General features: G+C 42.7%; 1 protein-coding gene across 1 annotated transcript in view; it reads left to right on the plus strand.

Moving 5' to 3' along the window:
* Nucleotides 1–18,559, plus strand: part of snd1 (staphylococcal nuclease and tudor domain containing 1) — a 175,358-nt gene that overhangs the window by 37,784 nt on the left and 119,015 nt on the right. The window contains exons 12-15 of the mRNA XM_037120992.1: nucleotides 3,995–4,095; nucleotides 6,333–6,443; nucleotides 8,049–8,121; nucleotides 12,227–12,368. Coding sequence (XP_036976887.1) covers nucleotides 3,995–4,095; nucleotides 6,333–6,443; nucleotides 8,049–8,121; nucleotides 12,227–12,368 — 427 coding nt within the window. The remainder of the gene's footprint in view (nucleotides 1–3,994; nucleotides 4,096–6,332; nucleotides 6,444–8,048; nucleotides 8,122–12,226; nucleotides 12,369–18,559) is intronic.

The following is an 18,559-nucleotide window of genomic DNA, read 5'->3' on the forward strand; positions in this document are numbered from 1 at the left end:
GGCCTTGACCCAGTGGATTTAGAAGAAAATACTGTGGTTTGTGTCTTCCCTGAAAAAAAAAGGGGGGGGGGGTGACATGAATCACCTACTAAGTTGTGACTGCAGATCTATTATCACAGGTGTATATCTGCATCATCTAGCTCCATCTGGATTTGACCTAAGCTAATCGTCCCATCCAGTCACAAAATTACGATTCATCAGATTGTCCTACAGGTCCTTTTCTTGACAACATTGTGTATCAAAGCACAGACAGGCAAAGAGTGCAATACATTGCTTGAATTGGGAAACAAGCAGATTTTCCCCTGACTAAACCTTCCAGGACGTGACTTAGCATCAACCACTAGTTTCAGTGTGCTGAGCAAAAGCTCAAAGCCCTATTGCCTCTGCTCTGCTTTAGGAGAATAAAGCTACATTAAATGCTTTTTTCCCCCCATTAAATCCAGCTATTCCTCATCTCTATAAGGAGAGCATGGTGCTTTTGATCTTTTATAAGCATATCTAATATCCATATTCAAAAGACTGACATTTTCCTTCTTTTTATATTTGGCAAAGCACAGTATATGTTTGATAGCTCTCGGTGGCAGAAAGGGATTGGTGCAATACCTGGTCTGATCTTTCAAAGAGGACTTCACAGCTAAAGGTGGTGATCAAATTTTCACAGCATCACCTCAAACAACTGCACATACTTGATCAATTTCAAGTTGACAGAACTCTCTTGAATCATGTTGTGCCTTTTTCCTCTAGCCAAGAGCTGCATGAGACATAACTCAGTTAATTATCACTGGAGTAAATTAAAGTGGTAGTTTTGTGTTGACCAGGCTGGTCATGTCTTGCTATCACTGAGCAACTCATTTTAAGTCCCATTCAAAAACGCTTCCACTGAACTGCCCCTCTGAGGTTAGCCAAATGTGCACTGAGGCATTTTCCCTGTTCGCCTTTCTGTCACTCCACGTCTGTCTGTCTGTCTCTCTCTCTCCCTCGCATATATCCTCACCCCCATTGAAATGGCAGTGCTTGCATGGTGACATAATCCCAAAAAGCTCGATTTGGCTAACTTTATAAGTAGTGCTTCTTGTGTGCCTGGGTCTCAGCCTCAGCAGAAAAAAAAGTCCAGTGGAAATGTTGCATTAAGCCACTTATCAGGGTTGAGCACATTCGGATAATCCTGCATGCTCAAAGTGGCTCCTGTTATGCAGCTGCTTGTGTAGTACTGTTAGCGCCAGAGTTTTCCCCTCTTATTTGTGTGCATGCGAGTGCGTGCATGCACTGAGAATGGCGTGTGTGCGCAGCGCGATGTTTGATGTGGTGTGTATTTGTGAGAGTGAAACCTGACTTTTGGGGGAAGCTTGAGGTGTGTGTCTGTTCAAGTTGATGCAAAGCTTGTAGACCTAAGCGTCACCAGGTCCCGTGGTTGAAAATCCAGATGGGGCTCCCTCCTTTCCCTTCTTCTCCTCCCTCTTTTCCTCTCAATGTTGTGCTGTCCCAGCCTGAGGTTTTTTCCCTTTCAGCACAGCTCTTTTAATTTATTGACCGACGACTGTCATTACACCCCATTAAAAACCCAACAGCAGCTTAACCATCTCTTCTAGTATCACAATAGATACATTCAGAAACTGTGCCCTCAAACGAGCCCTTAGCAGTTCCACAAGATCGTGATATCGCAGCTATCCAGTTGCCACACTAAACAATGCCCCCCAGCCAGACAAGAGTAGCAACAACACTGACAGATCTGATGCGGAACCCTGCGGGTAGAGGTAGCTCAGGCCTGTGATAGCTGACCAATCATAGAAGACTGTTTTTACGAAGTGGGCCTATGTAAGACATGATATAGTATGCCCCAATTGTAAAAGTATTAACCTGAACATGACTATATTACGTGACTTTTTAGGATATTTAATCCCCCCGCTGTTGAAGCTGGGTTAGATATGGAGGTACAAGTGATGGCCTCCTACACTATACCAGAGAAAACATTTTTTTTCTTTTTTCTCACTGTGTTCCTGTATGGAAAACTGCCCGTGCAGGGCTGTGATTACTGTTAATCACAATGTGGCATGGTACAGCATTCTTACCATATCACATTTCAGCATTCAATCACAGAAACCCATCCTCCGCCCCTTCCCCCTCTGCCTCACACTCCTCTGGTGTAGGGATTCTTATAGATAGCTTCGTCTTATCAGTGGATCAGTTAGATGGCCCGTGGACGATGGTCCTGGAACTCCTCTAATCTAACATCGCTTGGTCAAAGTTTATAATCCGTCATCATCTCGCTTAATAGGGGGACTACTGGTGTTGTGCTTTCACAGCTTATAGAACACAGCATTGTATTTTGCTAACGTGATTCAATCTCCTCCTTAAGTCTACTCATTGTTTGCATTAGATTTCTCATTTACTTATTTCATCTCATTTTGTGTCCTCAAAATTGAACTTGAATTCTTCCTGTTTTTCATTGCTTTGTGTCTCCCCCATTCTTCAGAATACAAAGGCCTGGCTGTGCCTGGCCATTAAACAGACCTTAAAAAAATGTAACCAAGGCAAAAGGTTTTGTGTTTGTTTGCCTCATTTGAATGGCTTCACTATTCAATCACTCTGAATAGACATGAAACTCTGTCATGTCTGGGCTACGAGGGAAATGAAAAGCTTCCATGTGGGAGTGAGGATAAAATAATTTCCTTCAAAACAATAAGAATGGGTTCCACGGGGTTGCACTGCTACAAAACTTGATGAATTTGGGGGTGTTTTAAAAGCGGATTTTGCATAATGTTCTACGGCTGAGAGGATCCCAAACCAATTCTACTGCTGATAATATGATTGTTAGTCGAGACCCGGGTACTATTAATGTACTTTATGGTGCAGCGGGATGTTTATTTTTGAATTGATCTGACAGGCGGAATGGAAATATTGTCTCATAAAGGACAGATACAGTTTGTGTCTTGGTTGTGCAGACATTACTGCTGACCAACTACTCCTATGATTTAATTTAGGTTGAAATGTTTCTTTCCCCACCTCTATTTCTTCTCAATAATCCTCACGCGCAGCGCTGTGGCAGTTCTAGATACATTGTCTTCTGTATTAACATTGGAGCCAACTGTGGCCTCCAGAAATCATGATCCATCCCCCCGGTATCCTTTTTTATTTTTCATCCCCTCATTTGAAATGCAGATGACAGTTGCTGCTTAAACAATACACTACAACACATCAATTCTGCCTTGACAAATGCCCCTCTCATCCTCACGTCACCATGTCCTCATCCCGTCCATCTAATGACAAGCCTGCGTTTGTTCCATGTCCTGGTTGGCATCTCTTTCATGTCCCTGTAATAGGCCTGTCTGCATTGTCTCTGTTTGACTTGTGTCTATGCTATGACACTGTGATGTAGAGCCCGATCCCCACTCCCTTCACCCCCCCACCTTCCTGCCATCACACTTGTCTGACACTTTGACACGTAGTTCTTAAACTGCCGATCATGTACACCGGTACGGCTGCATCCCTGCTGCCGGCGCTGTCTGCCTGCCTGCGTCTGGCCCACAAAGCAGGCTTTCCCCATCACATGCCTGTAGACATGCGCCAACACACATGCAAGCGCACACACACTCACACAGCTGAGTGACAAAATTGTATCTTCAGGGTGGGTGGATTGGAGTCTGTCCTTAGGGGGCTGTTTTGAGAACACACAGTGTAGGGTCATTTGGGTTCTATCACTGTCACCCCCCCCGCTCTGTGTGTGCTTGTGTGTGTGTGTGTGTGTGTACTGTCCCAAACACCCACAGTGTGTTAATACTGCTCCTCTAGGGAGAGCTACAGTGCTGCCTGATGTGATTCACACCGACTGGGGGTGACCTTGACAACTGGGACAAACACACACACAAACACACACAGACGAGTCCAGACACCCACTACACTAATTATTACCATAACTGCTGTTGCCTTCAGTTCATCCCAGTGCTCTTGCTGTGTTTTTTTGACCTCTCCCCCTGCTTACTTTGCCCCTTTTTAGGTCAATGTGACGGTTGACTACATCAGAGCAGCCACCGGTCCAGGAGAAAGCACGCCCGCCTTCTCAGAACGCACCTGTGCTACAGTCACAATCGGCGGCATGTAAGTAATGAGCCGCATTACACCAAACTGAATGGTATACTTTCGCTTCAGACTGTTTTATTTGCCTTGATGAGCTTCCACATGAATGAGGCATTCATTTCTGTATTTGTACCACACACTACTAAGCCTCCCGTAGGAGTTTGTTACAAATAAGCAGCCCTTACTGGCAGATCATACAGTATGTAATTTGTCAGCGTAAGAGATGCTCGCAATAACATTTCATTTTATCACATGGGGTGGTCTCCCTGCGCACAACTTTAAACGTTAGATTCATCAGACGCGAGCTGACACAGACATCATTTGTTAATGCTTAGAACTTGTAATCTCATCATGAATCACAAAGTAACCTGAAAGTGCCTCTTTTGTGTTTTAATTTCCACGAGGAGGGTCGTCTCCGCACAAGCAATTATTTTCTATCTACAAACACTGCTTTGAAGAAATCCGGTTTATCTGTTTGAAATGTGTATTTTATTCAGCACCACAGATATAAATGTTATTAAACGACTCAGAAGTGGATATTTAATAAAAAACGGATAGAGGGGCTTTACTTGCCGCAGGATCTGAAATAAAGTCCGTTCTTACCAAACAAAACAAAACAACAGTTGGAAGCTGGACTTATCTCCGGGTTTTTTCTGTCTATATAACTCTCTGTGGCACAAAGCAGTCGCATGCATTCTTGAACACATGGATCCCTCTTTGCGATCAAACCAACAGTCTTGTGTTCTGACAGCACATGTGCGTGTACAGAGGTCAGAACCCAACCTCATGACATGCCAATCACAACCCAGCGATAGTCCACTACACCAGCCGTTCCGCTCCACAGATAACAGTTGGCATGGCCCCCCGTGGATGCCGAGGTCGAGGGGTGAGGTGGCCAGTGGGGTGGATGTTTCTGACCTTGTCTGACCTTGTTTAATTGTGTTGTTCCCATTTTCGCTGCTTGTCGTGAGAGAGGAAATGGACTCAGCTTGAGATTTTGTATGAGAGTCTTTGGTGGAAGCAAGAATTAATGTTGTTTAAGTTCGTTTGCACTTTGATATAAAACTTCATATGCTGCTGTCTTGGCCATGACTCTAAGGTAAAAGGCATTTCGATCATCATGATGGGAATATTTCTTGTAAAATAAAAGTTAATAAAGATAGAAACATTTGCTAAAGGACCATTGGCAAGATGTTGTAAAAATAATTTCCAGGCTGAATACCACTGAATCACTTAGCTCAGATACAGTTTCATTTTCTTTTCTACATGATGTTATTCAAAGGTAGATACCTCTCTTTCATCTGTTTGATGCTTTCATATCTCATTATAACAACCCTTTCACTACCATGAGGCTGAAAATCTAATTTACCTTTTCGGGCCACAGACCAAAGAAAATTTCAGCTTGAGGTAGCAGTAGCTGTTAGTCCTGTTGGCAGTAGATGTCACTGTCAGGTAGATTTCGTTGATTTAAGATGCTAGCAAAGCAACACAGTACCTCAAATAAGTGCAGCATACAATGCAAAATTGGTCAAAGGTATGACTTTAACTGTAACATATCTGTAAATGCTACAATAATGGCTGAAAACGACAAAAGAAAATAAACAATTTCCCATGTCTCCGGACTGCAAGTCAACCGCCAATTGTCAACCTGGAGTGAGTGTTGTTGTTGGTGTAACATAACAGTGACTTGGTCTATACTTAAAACTGTGTGGGGGCTGATGAAGTGAAGAAGCTTGGAGCAAACTGAATGTCCTCCCATGATATCTGACACCAAATGTGTCTGAATCTAGAAAAGAACTGAACAAATAAAGTAAACTTGTGCCTCTTTCCTTTCATATTTCAGTTTTTATCCAAGTATTGGGAAATATGAGGACAGCCAAATGTACTTAATGACACAAGCTAAAATTTTTTCCCCGAGTTATCCTTCCTGTCCCTTCATTTCTTTCTCCCACACTTCAACTGGAACACCAATGACCAAGGGCTATCAACTAAGTGCTGCATTAAGTATAACAATACTCCCCTCTTTCTGCCCTTCATCCTCTCTTCTGTACATCACTAACAAAGCCCGGAAGTGGTTAGTCAAGTGTGCAATGTCAACATTTAAGTGACCTTTGTTCCTCAGCAGAGCCACCTTTGGGATTTGTCATGCTCTTGTTTATTTATTTATTTTTTGAGTTAGCTCACTTAGCATTGTGTGTGAAGGAGAAGTTTGCGTGTTGTTTTTATTAATCTCTCTTTATTTTAATCTCTTCCTTCAGTAACATAGCGGAGGCTCTGGTCAGTAAAGGCCTGGCCACGGTCATCAGATACAGACAGGATGACGACCAGCGCTCCTCCCACTACGATGAGCTGCTTGCCGCAGAAGCACGGTGAGGAGCACACACATTCTTTCACACAAAACCATTTCACATTCCTTCCATTTCCTTTTTACATGAACCTCCACAGCTACAGGCCTGGCACAATGACTCTCTCAAATTGATGTTTCTTCTCATAAATGCCTTCAAATAATCACATGTGTCTGCACACACTACACTTAATCTGTCTTACACAAAGCCTTTTCACGCACGCTCGCACTGCGGTCCACGAGATGCGCATGACCTTGACAAATGTGGCTCTTTGGAACTGGAGAACTGAATATGACCTTGAGGCTTTTTTCTAGATATCAAATTGCTTTCACATTTGCTGTCAAAGGCAACACGGTGCAGGTGAATCTTGTCAATGATTTTCTGAATTTCTTTCAGCTGTGACACCATCGCAAGATGTTGTTACATTTTTCCTAAGAATCATGTCCTTGCTCTCACATGTGTATTGGCAGCTTATTTTTTTTCCTTCTTTCACATACATGCCCGGACACACATACGCCTTCCCAAGCGCCAGATGCTAAATCAGAGGCTCTCTTTACACAGGCCCTATGAATATAATTATATGGAGGTGCAGTGGAGAGATTTAGTACAGGCTTTATTACTCTGCCATAGATTAAGATCTGCTGGCTATAGGTAGAGCAGATGCAGCCACAGCCTCTTTTTATAGGACTAACTCTTTCACTCCCCTTATTCTCCTGCAGTGTCACTGCCCACCCGCCCTCTTTTTCTTTCACACATTTTGTCCTTCTTTCTCCACCTTAGCTGTTTTCAGTTTTGTCCTTCTTTGGCCTTGCTCTACTGTGTCTTCTATTCTCCCATTTCTCTTTCTCTCCCTCCTCCGGCCTCTCTCTCTTGCCCTCCCTCTCCCTTTCTGTCTCTCCCTCTCTCTGCGTCTCTTTCTCTCTGTGTCCCTGGTGGGGTCTTATTAGAGTTGATGAGAGGTTTCTGTCTCTAGCCTCGGTTTTATTTTTAGTTCCCAGTGCATGAGGCTGATTGCCCCACAGCCTTCAAGAAAAAGTCCTCCTGGCTGTTAAATGCACATACACTATATACATGCTTGCATCTTGGAGGTCTTTATCCTGAAAGCAGTGATCACCCAGTGACCTGTAGGTGGCATAATTCCACTCCACAGCCGCAACCTCAGCGGCCATCTAATTCGGCCTTGAGGCTTTTCAGAGCAGCGATCACCATAACCAGTCATCATCGCTAAACCCCCTAGCTGGCTCTAAAGAAGCAACCCTCGTCTCTCGGGTTTCTCCCTATCCCTCCATTCTATCAATATCTCTTTCTCTACTAGCATTTCCATTTGTCAAAGCCTCTAGATTATGGTAAAGTGAATGAGTGGTGTAAAAAAAAAAAAAAGAAAACACCTCCCTGTAGTGCTTCCAGTTGAGCTGTAATGGCAGTTCATGGAAGAGAAACTGGTATGAATTTACATCGTACTTCACAAAGCCACAATGCCTCCTTCTTTGTATCTTCAGTGATTCCTCAAAGAGCTCCCATTTCTCCATGTCTGTTTAAGCCTCTGGCTTTGTGCTTTTTCTCTGTGTATTATGACTGTGCTCTAGCTCTGTTAGTGACATGTGCATTTGTGGTTTCACTGAATTGTAGGGCCATTAAGAACGGGAAGGGGCTGCACAGCAAGAAGGAAGTTCCAATCCACAGAGTGGCTGATATCTCTGGGGTAGGTATTTTTCTTTTTTTCTCTTTTGTGTGGTTATCCTATACACAAGGGCATCAGGACAAACATGTCTCAAAATGCATTAATATAATTGAATATTGTTAACTGTGGACCCATGACACTCCGAGGGGCCGTCAGTGCCCAAGAGCCACTGACTTGTTCTAACACAACCCCCTCCCAATCCCCGGTCCTCACAGCCGGTTTCCCCATCTTAAAGAAACTTAAGAGGCCTCTAAAAATAATCAGCACCATTAATAAAACCATCAGCAGTGCTTGGTCCTTGCTTGTTTACGTGTGCCCAGGGGCTTGATAGAGGCATCATTTGGCTAATGAAGCCTGATTGGGAGTGCTCAGCAAATGAACATTAGCGTGGGGAACCCATAAAACCTCTCAGTAACAAGTAATGGACGATTGGTAGAAGTTCCTTTTTTAATGCATGTTTTTGTTCTCACTACCCCAGAAGCGTGTTTTTAAATTTGATCCCTGTTATGTGTCTTATGATTACATCTTCAATCAGACATGTTTCATTTGCATTTTTGATTTAGAGACAGTTTTTTCTCTAAAAAGGGATTTTTGTTGCTTCTTGCCAATCCATCTCTTGAGCGTCTCCTACACACCACGAGAGATGCAGTCCTGTATGACCACAGTCCTGTATGACCACAGGCTGTCACAGTCCACTGCTACGCCCAAGTGCAGGCGTTATTAACTCACTGTACGCTGCAGTGCTGTAGCTGTCCAAAGTATTCAGTCTGAGTGGCTGTGTTTGATGAGCTCACATGGAGAGCAGAGCAGTGGAAAGTGTGATCAAGTGAAATGTGTGCCGATGGCGCTGATACGAAGATTGAATGATGGCACTGCGATGGTCACTGTCTCATGCTAGGTAGTGTTCTTGCTGTTGGCTTATTTTTAATACTGTATTATTCTCAAGCCACCCAAGAGGAAAATTGAGGTCAGTCATTCAGGTGATGAAGTCACCCTTTTGTACCTAGGGGAAAATGTGACAATGCATTGCATAACTTAACTGCAGATTAGATCTTTTCATTTTTTTATCATGTGTTTTTACATTAGGTTGTTTCCCCCAATTTGGAATAGCCGATTTGCAAATTACTGTGACCTTTGGATAACAATCTTGGATTGAAGTAACAAACCATTCCAAGTTTCAATTGTCAATTCCATGTTAATTTGCAATTACACCATAACACCTTGGTAGGTTTTTTTTTTTTTTTTTTTTCAAATCTCACAACTCAAAATGCTGAAAATGTCAAACCACTTTCATCAGAATGCTTCTAGTGTCTTTATATACCTCTGGTCTTGTTGACTTGACGTCTCATTATACATTTCAATAAGCCATTACATGATCCTCTGTGAACTTCAGAAACATTAGCACCTCATTGTCTCTCTCGATTCAGCTGCCTCGCTGTACTTGTACTTGTGTGCTCTAGAGAGACATTTGATTAAATTAATCAAAATTAGCCCTCTTTTTCTGTGTTAACCTCTTTTTTGTAGCTTGGAGTGGTCCACTAGATCTGGTGGTCCCGGACAAGCTCTGTAAGATGCTTTCTTTGAAGTGTCACAAACTTGCATTCCAACGGAGGCATTCAGCCAAGTCATTAAAGCTCTTTAACACCAACAGGACTTTAGAGTCTAGCTAATAAGTCGGACATTGCCTCTGCATAACTACTCTCAGATGTGATGCTGTTCCACATTGTCATCATCGTAACCTCCCTTCGTCTTATTGTGTCAGCAGGACAGATAAACTATTGGACCCTGTAAAAATAATTATGACAGGGAATTGTTGTGCTGACCGAGCAGCCCTGTGCTATTACATCAGGGGCTTTACTGCATTTTATACTTTTATAAACCCACCAAACTTAAAAGGCTAAATTGACCGCTCTGTGTGCAGCAATGACTGGGGAGATGGTCAATAATTAATTTTGTTTAATAGCAAATGAGAAAACAGCAATATATGTCACATTCCACTTCCAACTGGAGATTCTGCGTCTCACTTATTAAAAACTGTCCCAGTAACCCGGCGATGACCACAGTGGTTTTTGCACTTAAACACCATTGTGCTGTGTCATCCATGTGTGTGACATCAGCGCTCTGAAGCCCCTCTAAACACACCCTTATTAGCGCCACCGTGTCAGTAGTTTAGGTCAGCGCCAGTACATGCAGCTGCGACTCCCTCCCTCTCTTAGCATTTCTGGCAGGTCCCAATAAGGACACACACACACAGAATTCTCAGCACAGTCCAGGATCGTTGCCAGTCAGTGCCGGTAGGCGTGTGTGCACGCGCATGCACCAGTTGTTTGGCTAAGCTAATGTAATGAGCATTCTAAAGGACTAAAATAGCAACATGCTCCCCCCATTCTTCCTCTCTCCCCTTCCCTTATTATCTTTTTCTCCTCTATGATACACACCCACACACAGCTGTACACGTGCACAGGCGTACAACCCCCCCCCCCCCCCCCCCCCCCCCCCACACATGGAAACACACACTTCTATACGTCACCATCCCTTTAGCTCGCCGGTAAAGGTTTGCCGAAAGGGATTATGTACAATGAGTGGGATGCAGTCACAAATAGAGCTGAGATAGGTTTATAAACATATAGTGTAGGAGATGAACAGAGGTGGTGGGAGGATAGTGGATAAAGCACTTGACTCACCTCATACCTCTAAAGGTTGCATAATGAGGTCCTCTCTCATGTCTCTCCGTTTTTTTTCTTTTTCTTTTTTTTTTTTCTGAACCAAGTTAGACTGCACAGCCCACTCACTGCAGGTGCTGCAAATGTGTTCGTGTGAACGACAGAATGTTTGGCTCTGTTGTCTCCCACTCAAGGGGCTATTTTGGACTGTAGCGGGCGGAGTTCAGGTGCTACATCTTATGGCTAAAGCACATACCCTTTACTCCCAGCTACATGCGCTTGAGTCCCACTGATGACGACGATGTGTGTCGCATGTCTCATCAGCTTGAACACTGAACAGGCATTCTTAAGTGATTTCCATATTCAAGTCTTCATTTAAAAAAAAAAAAAAAACAACAAACCAAAAAAATAGGTTTGTATTGCTGCAGTTTTCGATATAAATAATTTTAAACTTGTGTGTACTCAGAGCACTTCCACTTTTATGCCAGCAAAAATCCATCGAATATGTGTCATCTGGCAGCTGGGGTCTGTTGCATCTATATCTATGGTTTCTACATTTTCTAAGCATGCATCCATGGAGACAAAGAGTGTAAACCAAACTATAAACCAACATTTTGTTAATACGCAGCCTGTTTCTCACCTAAAATGCTCTCAGAAACGTATTTATCATTCTGTTTTGAGAGATATTGTGAACCCAAAGTTGCCACCACACTTGTTTGAACTCCCATCATTTCCTTCCTAGCCTTCGCCTTCCTACACCAATGACCACGCTGCAACTCACACACATGCTACACATCGACTGAGTGGTCTGTTGTGCCTACATGCTCCTGCCTGGAGTAGGCGCATATTAAATTATTATTTTTTTTATCGTTTATGAATGCTGCCCAGCCACTGCACCACCAGCCCTGCTTGAATACACATGATTTAGCTCTGCTTGTAATTTTGGCCCGGGCACAACAATAAGCTTGTGACTCACCCTTTGCAGACAGAGATGGAGGCAAGGAGGGGAGAGAATTATTTTTGATTGCACGAGTTTCCAGACGTGTCACGGAGAAGCGGAGCGGACTTCATTAGGCCCGACCGAGATTTAAAGATGTCTCGAAAAAGCCCACAGATTCTGCCGTCAATAAACCCATTTAGTCTGTCTTGTCTATTTTGGTTACTTTTCATTTGGCTGTGATTTGTCATGCTGCATCCAGTATGATTTTGTCACACTTTTTGTAACAGATATTTTAATGGTTTATTTACTGAAGCAGTTAACTTGAAATAAATTGGTATGAAAAAGCTCACAATTTTGTTCTCAACATAATGCATCAGATACCATAACAGGTCCTCTTTGATAGAGCATAGGTGGCATCTTTGCTAACAGCTGTTAGTTATCAAATACTGAAACTCTGTGTCATTAGACTTGGATCACCTGTTAAGATCGCTGTCAAACCTAATGTCTTCTTTTCATCCATTAGGAGACACAGAAAGCCAAGCAGTTCCTGCCCTTCCTGCAGAGGGCCGGCCGGTCAGAAGCCGTGGTAGAATATGTCTTCAGCGGCTCCCGCCTCAAGCTGTACATGCCAAAAGAAACCTGCCTCATCACATTCCTCCTTGCCGGTGGGTAGAGCTCTTTCCCCTTCCTGGTGCGAAGGTCGCTTCCTTCAGTGTCCTTTAACCAGCTCACTTCTGTGTCAGCACAGGCATTAGCTGCTGCCACGCGAAAGTTAATTGGCATATCCTGAGAGTGTTTGTGTGTATCGGAGCAAAGACTTATTTGCCAAATTGAGACTCCTGCCAGCTTAGAGATCAGAGTTTAAGCCCTGCTCACACCTCTCAGCAGGCAACCCTGACAGGGCAGAGGGCGTAGCTGGGTATGTTGCACCAACCACTGCCCACCCTCTTTCAAAACACCGGGCTTGGCATGAAGCATGTGTCCCCTTTGACCTCACCTTCCCCCTCTGAGGCTCTCTGCCAAGTTTGAGATGGTCTCGTTCTGCTCTCAACGTCTTTTCTGTTCTACCGCAGCAGTCATCTTCATTAGTAACTGGACACCGTGTCAAGGTAAAGGGAGGGCTTAACACCATTGGATGGGCAGGCATTTTAGGTTTTTAACAAGAGAGGAACTTGGTAGAGGAAATGTATTTTTTGCTTTTTCTCAGTCCCTCTTTCAAATGAAGTTTCTGACAAGGTCACATTGTGTGTTCATGGAAAGTGAAGCTGGATCTTTTGCCATCGACACCAGTCAGTTTATCCTTCCTGGGTTGTTTTTGTTGTTCCATCTGATGAGTAACGGGGCAAAGAGGACAGATAATGAATTGGAAAGATAAAGAGTTGCAACCTTAAGTTGATTAATCGATTAGTTACTTGACAGAAATTAATAAGGAAAAAAATCAATTAACCCTTTGTAGTTCAAAGCAAAAAATGTCAAACTTTCACTTGCTCCAGCTTTTCCTCCCATTTTCCTTTTTATTTCATTGACAAATTGATTAATAGAAAAAACAATTGGCAGATTGATAAATAGTGCAAATAATCCAATTGATCCAAGGGATCAATTCTTTTAGCTTTCACTTTCAGCATGAGAAAACGGCAGTAGTTCCAGGCAAGATGCAGATGGGATGAAATACGGACTGTTTGATAGCGGGTCTAGTCATTTATTTCTGCTCCCCGACTGTCTTGACAGTTTGCGCCAGTAATAAAAACACTGAGACTGTATCTTTGGCAGCCACCAATGATTTGCACGTCTTTCCAGATCATGGGAATGGTGAGAATGCTTATCCCCTCCACAGCAGATGATACTCTTTGTTATAGTTGCAATAAAAATCCGCTTCAATCCATCTCCATTTCAGTGCGACACTTGCCAGCCATACAGTTCCTCTCCATTTCCAGTTGGACTAACTCCATATATTTCTGACAAACACTCAAATTCAGTTTAATTACGCGTGGCTAAATCGGGTTCGTCGCATCGTCGATGCATTAATTAATTTTGCAATTTGCCTCTGATTGTCTTTGCTATCCACTGATGGTTTTTGTAATTACATTTTTTTGTCCAATGTCTACTACAAGATGTATTGACATGACCCCTGCCAGTAAGCAATCTGTATATAGAACTGTATAAGAATTTTCCCTCTTTTTTTTTTTCTTTTCTTTTTTTTGGGTGCTGGTTTGCGCTTGACAATTCTCCCTTAATGAGATGTCAGGTGTGTGCGAGATGGTGTTTACATAGTCGGCCTGCTTTCAGATTTTATTTAATCAAAGTTTATTAGTAAATTGTAAGATGCACATTAAAGCTGATGGCCCCTGAGCGTATTTGATTAAAGTCGTCCCCAGAAGAAGAGATTCATCGGCTGGAAATGAGACGACAAGTATCGTCTTTAATATACACATTAGGCTGGATTAGCTCTGATTGATACAAATGATCCCCTTTCCAATTTTGTGCATTTTAAGTCCTATTCCAATGCAAGTTCTTTGTATCACCTGATGAGCTCCCCCGTGTGTGTGTCTCCCTTCAGGTATGGGAGTGCTTTTTCCTGTTGTATTGTTTCCTCTGTGTTGTTTTTGTTCTTTCAGAGATAGGATGTTTATGAGATAAAAATATTATGTCTGGTGGGTCGTGGCCTCTCTGTTTCTGTGCATGCATGCTGTTGTATGCATGGTTTTCTTCACACGATGTTGTGATGTTAAACCTTTAACCACACATGAAATGAAGCCCTCGGGCACAAACAGGCCCTTATTATCTCTCCAACTCTAATCTCAGAGCGCTCCATATCTCTTTCCACTTTTCTCTTCCCTGTCAAAGTTATCTTTCTATGTTCTGTTCACCCATCTGCACCATGGGCTGTGTTTTGAAATGACACATACATGATAAATTGGCTGCCCCGAGCCTCTTGTGTTTATCTGTATATAAAGCAGCAGAAACCCTTTGGACCTTGTCTTCTTTAAACTATCACATAGCATTGAAAGATAATGAGGTGAGTTGAGAGAGCTGATCTCAGATATTTTTTAAAGTTAACCAAGCCTCTCATTATAGAGATAGCAGCATCAGAAGTACTGTATTGATGTCATATTGAATTTAATACTTGCAAAATGCATCCAAATAGTTGTTAAAAGCCTTCATAATGCATAATGACTAATAGCCATTGTTATAATGTATGATCTTAATCCCTTTTAACAAGCTCAGGCAAGCAGTAGTTTTGCAATTTATTTTGTATTAAAGGTCAAAAAATGTTTTCCACAAGCTGAGCTCAGTCTCTGAGTAAATATTGACAACATGCAGACAAATGGAGAATGTATTCAAAGGCTGCTGTTAAAACAAGTCTCGCATTAGTCATCCGTTTCATTAGTCGCGTTCTCTTCACACTGTATTCATCATGGCCAAATTTTTATTCTTAAACAATGTCGTGGGAGGCCATTGAAGAACAAATTGTTTACAGTAGAGCTGCGAGTGAAATAATCCCAAGGCGGTATGTGATGTAACACAGTGAATCAAAATTATAATACCAAAAAAAAACCAGGCATCTCTGAATCTGAACTACTAGCTTTGCTTAGCCAGCAGCGTTTCTCCCCTTGCTCTAGACGTGTTATTTGTCCTGATTTTAATTGACTCCCCCCCATTGGAAAGACTTTTCTTCTCCAGTGAGGCACCTCAAAGCCTCTGCATCTTCCCTGTGCATAGTCTACTTCCTTTCACAGAGTTTTCCTTGATTTGTAAAGACACTGCTTTAAGAAAAAGTGAGGAAACAAAGGGTAGCGAGGGAAGCCCATGCTTCAAAGAGGGCCGGAGGTGCTTCAGGAGTTGAAGGAAGTTACCTTCCTTCTCCTCCCACATCACCTTCCTTTTCTTCTCCTCTCACTTACTGGCCTGCGTGGTGTCACTTCCGTATGCAAGTTTGATAAAGGGTAAAGGAGTCATCCGGTTTCTGAAGATGGAAAAAATGCCCTTCCACACAGGAAAGGGATTTCAGAGCATAGTGGAGGGGGGTAGAAAGATGATGAAAGGAGGAGGAGGTGAAGTAAGAGCTGTGGAGGCAGAAAGGACAGGGGAGGGTAAAGAGAAAAACAAAAAAAGTACAATTGATGTGCAGTACGTGGGTATAAAGGCCTGTTGCAGCCAAGGGACGCCAAGAAGTGAAAAGGCTGTAAAAGTTTACTAGCTCCAATAGCTTTCACAGAGTTTCAGGCACAGGCCACAGTAGGTGAAGTGTACTTTCAAAGTTACTCAGAAAGGTATGTCGAGCAGCAGTCTGTCAAAAAGATGAAACACCCATCACTCGGACACAAAGATTTACAGTGTCAGCAAGACGCATTAGCAATCGCAGTGTGTGGCTTAGTGCCATTTGTCTGATTTTTGATACGAGTGTGTGTACGCTTGTGTCTGTGTGTGTACATCTGTGTGCTGGCACAGCTTCCTGCAGTGTGTGTGAGTGAGTGCAGGAGAGGGGAAAGTCGGTGAAGTGGAGCAGAAAATTTGTCGACTTGTTCGCTAAAAATATATGTCTGTGGAAAAAAACCCCCAACAAGTTTAGCATAGTAGCGAGTCAGTCAGGAAAAGTCTGCAAATAAAATGTTACTGCGCTCTGCTACGACCTCCGCATCGCTGTCCTTGCTTGTGACTGCAGTGCTGCATCTCATTGAGAGTCACACATCTATTAGAATCCAGGCGGGCCGGGCTGTTTTGAGGCCTTGAGACACATTTTAAGGCCCCGCCACGTGATAAAGTTGGCCATAAGGAGAAATAATAGCTTCATCAAGTCATTAAAACATTATTGCCGTTACATTTACACTGTAAGACACAATCTTGCATCTAAACCTGAGCTGCATCAGCCTACAACAAAGCAGTCATCAGCCATAGCTGCTGTTACTGGAGGGGGAAAGTGTTCTCACATCTAACCTATAACTAACACTTTAATTGAAAAAAAAAAAAGAAATTTGAGTTTGCTGTTCTTGAGAAATAATTAAATGTGAATTTCATTATTGATTGTTATGCTGCTGTCTAGTGAAGGTTACATCAGATATGTTCTTCAGTGAATTGGAGCCTGCAAGAAAACTGATTAAAGTTACCTCCACCAAGGAAGATAATGTTTTCACCTGAATCCGTTCATTGTTTATTTATTTGTTGGTTGGTGTGTCAGCAGGATTAAACAAAGAATTACTGAACAGATTTCCATTGGACCCAAGGTTTCCCAGCAGAACTCTCGGACATACGGACATAATCGATGTTATTTACTTCACCTGTTACTCATGTTAATGTTGTGCCTTATTGGTGTATACACCGTACACAACAGACCATGCTACTGGGTATTTTTCTATGCCATGGACAGTATCCTCAAAACTGGCAGACACAATGAAAGTCATTACAGTCCTCATTCATGCTTTTGCAAATCAAATATTATAAATCTGTGGATTTGAACCATTCCTTTCTGCACTTTTGTGTGCTTCGGTCGAATGGGAGTAGCGTTGCCGAAAGCCTTGTCTGAGGTAATGAGGCCTCGCATTAGACATCCGTGGCGAGATAATGGTGTGATGGAGGGATGGATTGAAAGGATAAAAGAGGGGGGTAGTCGCACAATCCTAGAATTTTCCCTAACGGCGCTCTCTCTTTGTCTGCCTCCAATTTGCTCTTACTTCTATATCCACCTGCACCTTTAACTCACTGTTGAACTTCTTGCTTGGGTATTCACATGGGTGGGACAGATTTTAGTATCAAATTATATGGGTGATGGAGGAATGACCATATTGGAGCTAAAGTCACACACAAATATGCACACTTTCACTCCCTCCTCCAGCTTTTAGGTCTTTATTTGTTTGCCTGTCGCAGCGCTAATTACACCCTGTCAACAGCCTGTCAAAAATCAAGAATTAGTAACTTAATTACGTTAAAAAGATAGACACTAATGGCATTCATACTGAGCTGACTGTATTCTGCAACTATCCATGTGTACCTGCACACATACCGAACTGGGAGCACGAAGCGTCTGGCAGGTTATGAGCATAAAGTCAGAGGCTAATCAATATGCACATTATTAGTATAGGGTTAGGGTTAGGGTTGCGATGTGATGCGTGTTTGTATGAATTGCAGCAATGACATTAATGCACAGCAGCCACACGTTGCCACATTTCTCCCTCCAGACCCCGTTCCTAAGAGATGAAGCTCATTATCTCGGCATGGTTGGAAGAGGAAGAGAGGTCAACTCAATCCCTGTTCCGACTGTATGTCGGACCGACCGAAAACACATTCAGTTATGTCGTATGAAAAATGTATTGGAAAAGAAATGGCCACGCCGGGAAATGAATGCATATGAATTCACCCAATTAGTGCTGGTTTCTGAGAAGAATTACAACTAGAGTGAGAATCAGTCCGTGCTGAAAACATCCATCTGTGCATGTTGCTTGTGCATGGCACTTACTGATATTGTTTCTGACATTGCATCTTAATGGCTAGGTGTACCTGTTGGATAATATGCCATGTTTATTACGGCCAGCAGTTGGCAGAATAATTTGACATTTTCAGAAATAAACATTTGCTTTTTTGCTTGAGAATCAGGAGGTTAGCTTAGCACAATGACCAAAAGCAGGGGAAAACAGCTAGCCTGGCCACTGTTCAAAATTCCACCCCGCATTTCTTCTTAAGCTCACGTTATCTCTTGAATCCATTTAGATACCAGAATGCAGCAGGTTAAGGTTTTAAAGCTTTAGATTTAAAGTAAAATTCACCCACAAATGAAGACCTTCTAACCCTCATGCTAAAGGGAATTCAGGTGAATTTTTGTGGGCCACTTAACATTTCCTCGAGCTTCACAGCAAAACTGAAT

Source organism: Acanthopagrus latus, chromosome 14 (genome assembly GCF_904848185.1).
Source record: "Acanthopagrus latus isolate v.2019 chromosome 14, fAcaLat1.1, whole genome shotgun sequence".
In the NCBI taxonomy this organism is placed as follows: Eukaryota; Metazoa; Chordata; class Actinopteri; order Spariformes; family Sparidae; genus Acanthopagrus; species Acanthopagrus latus.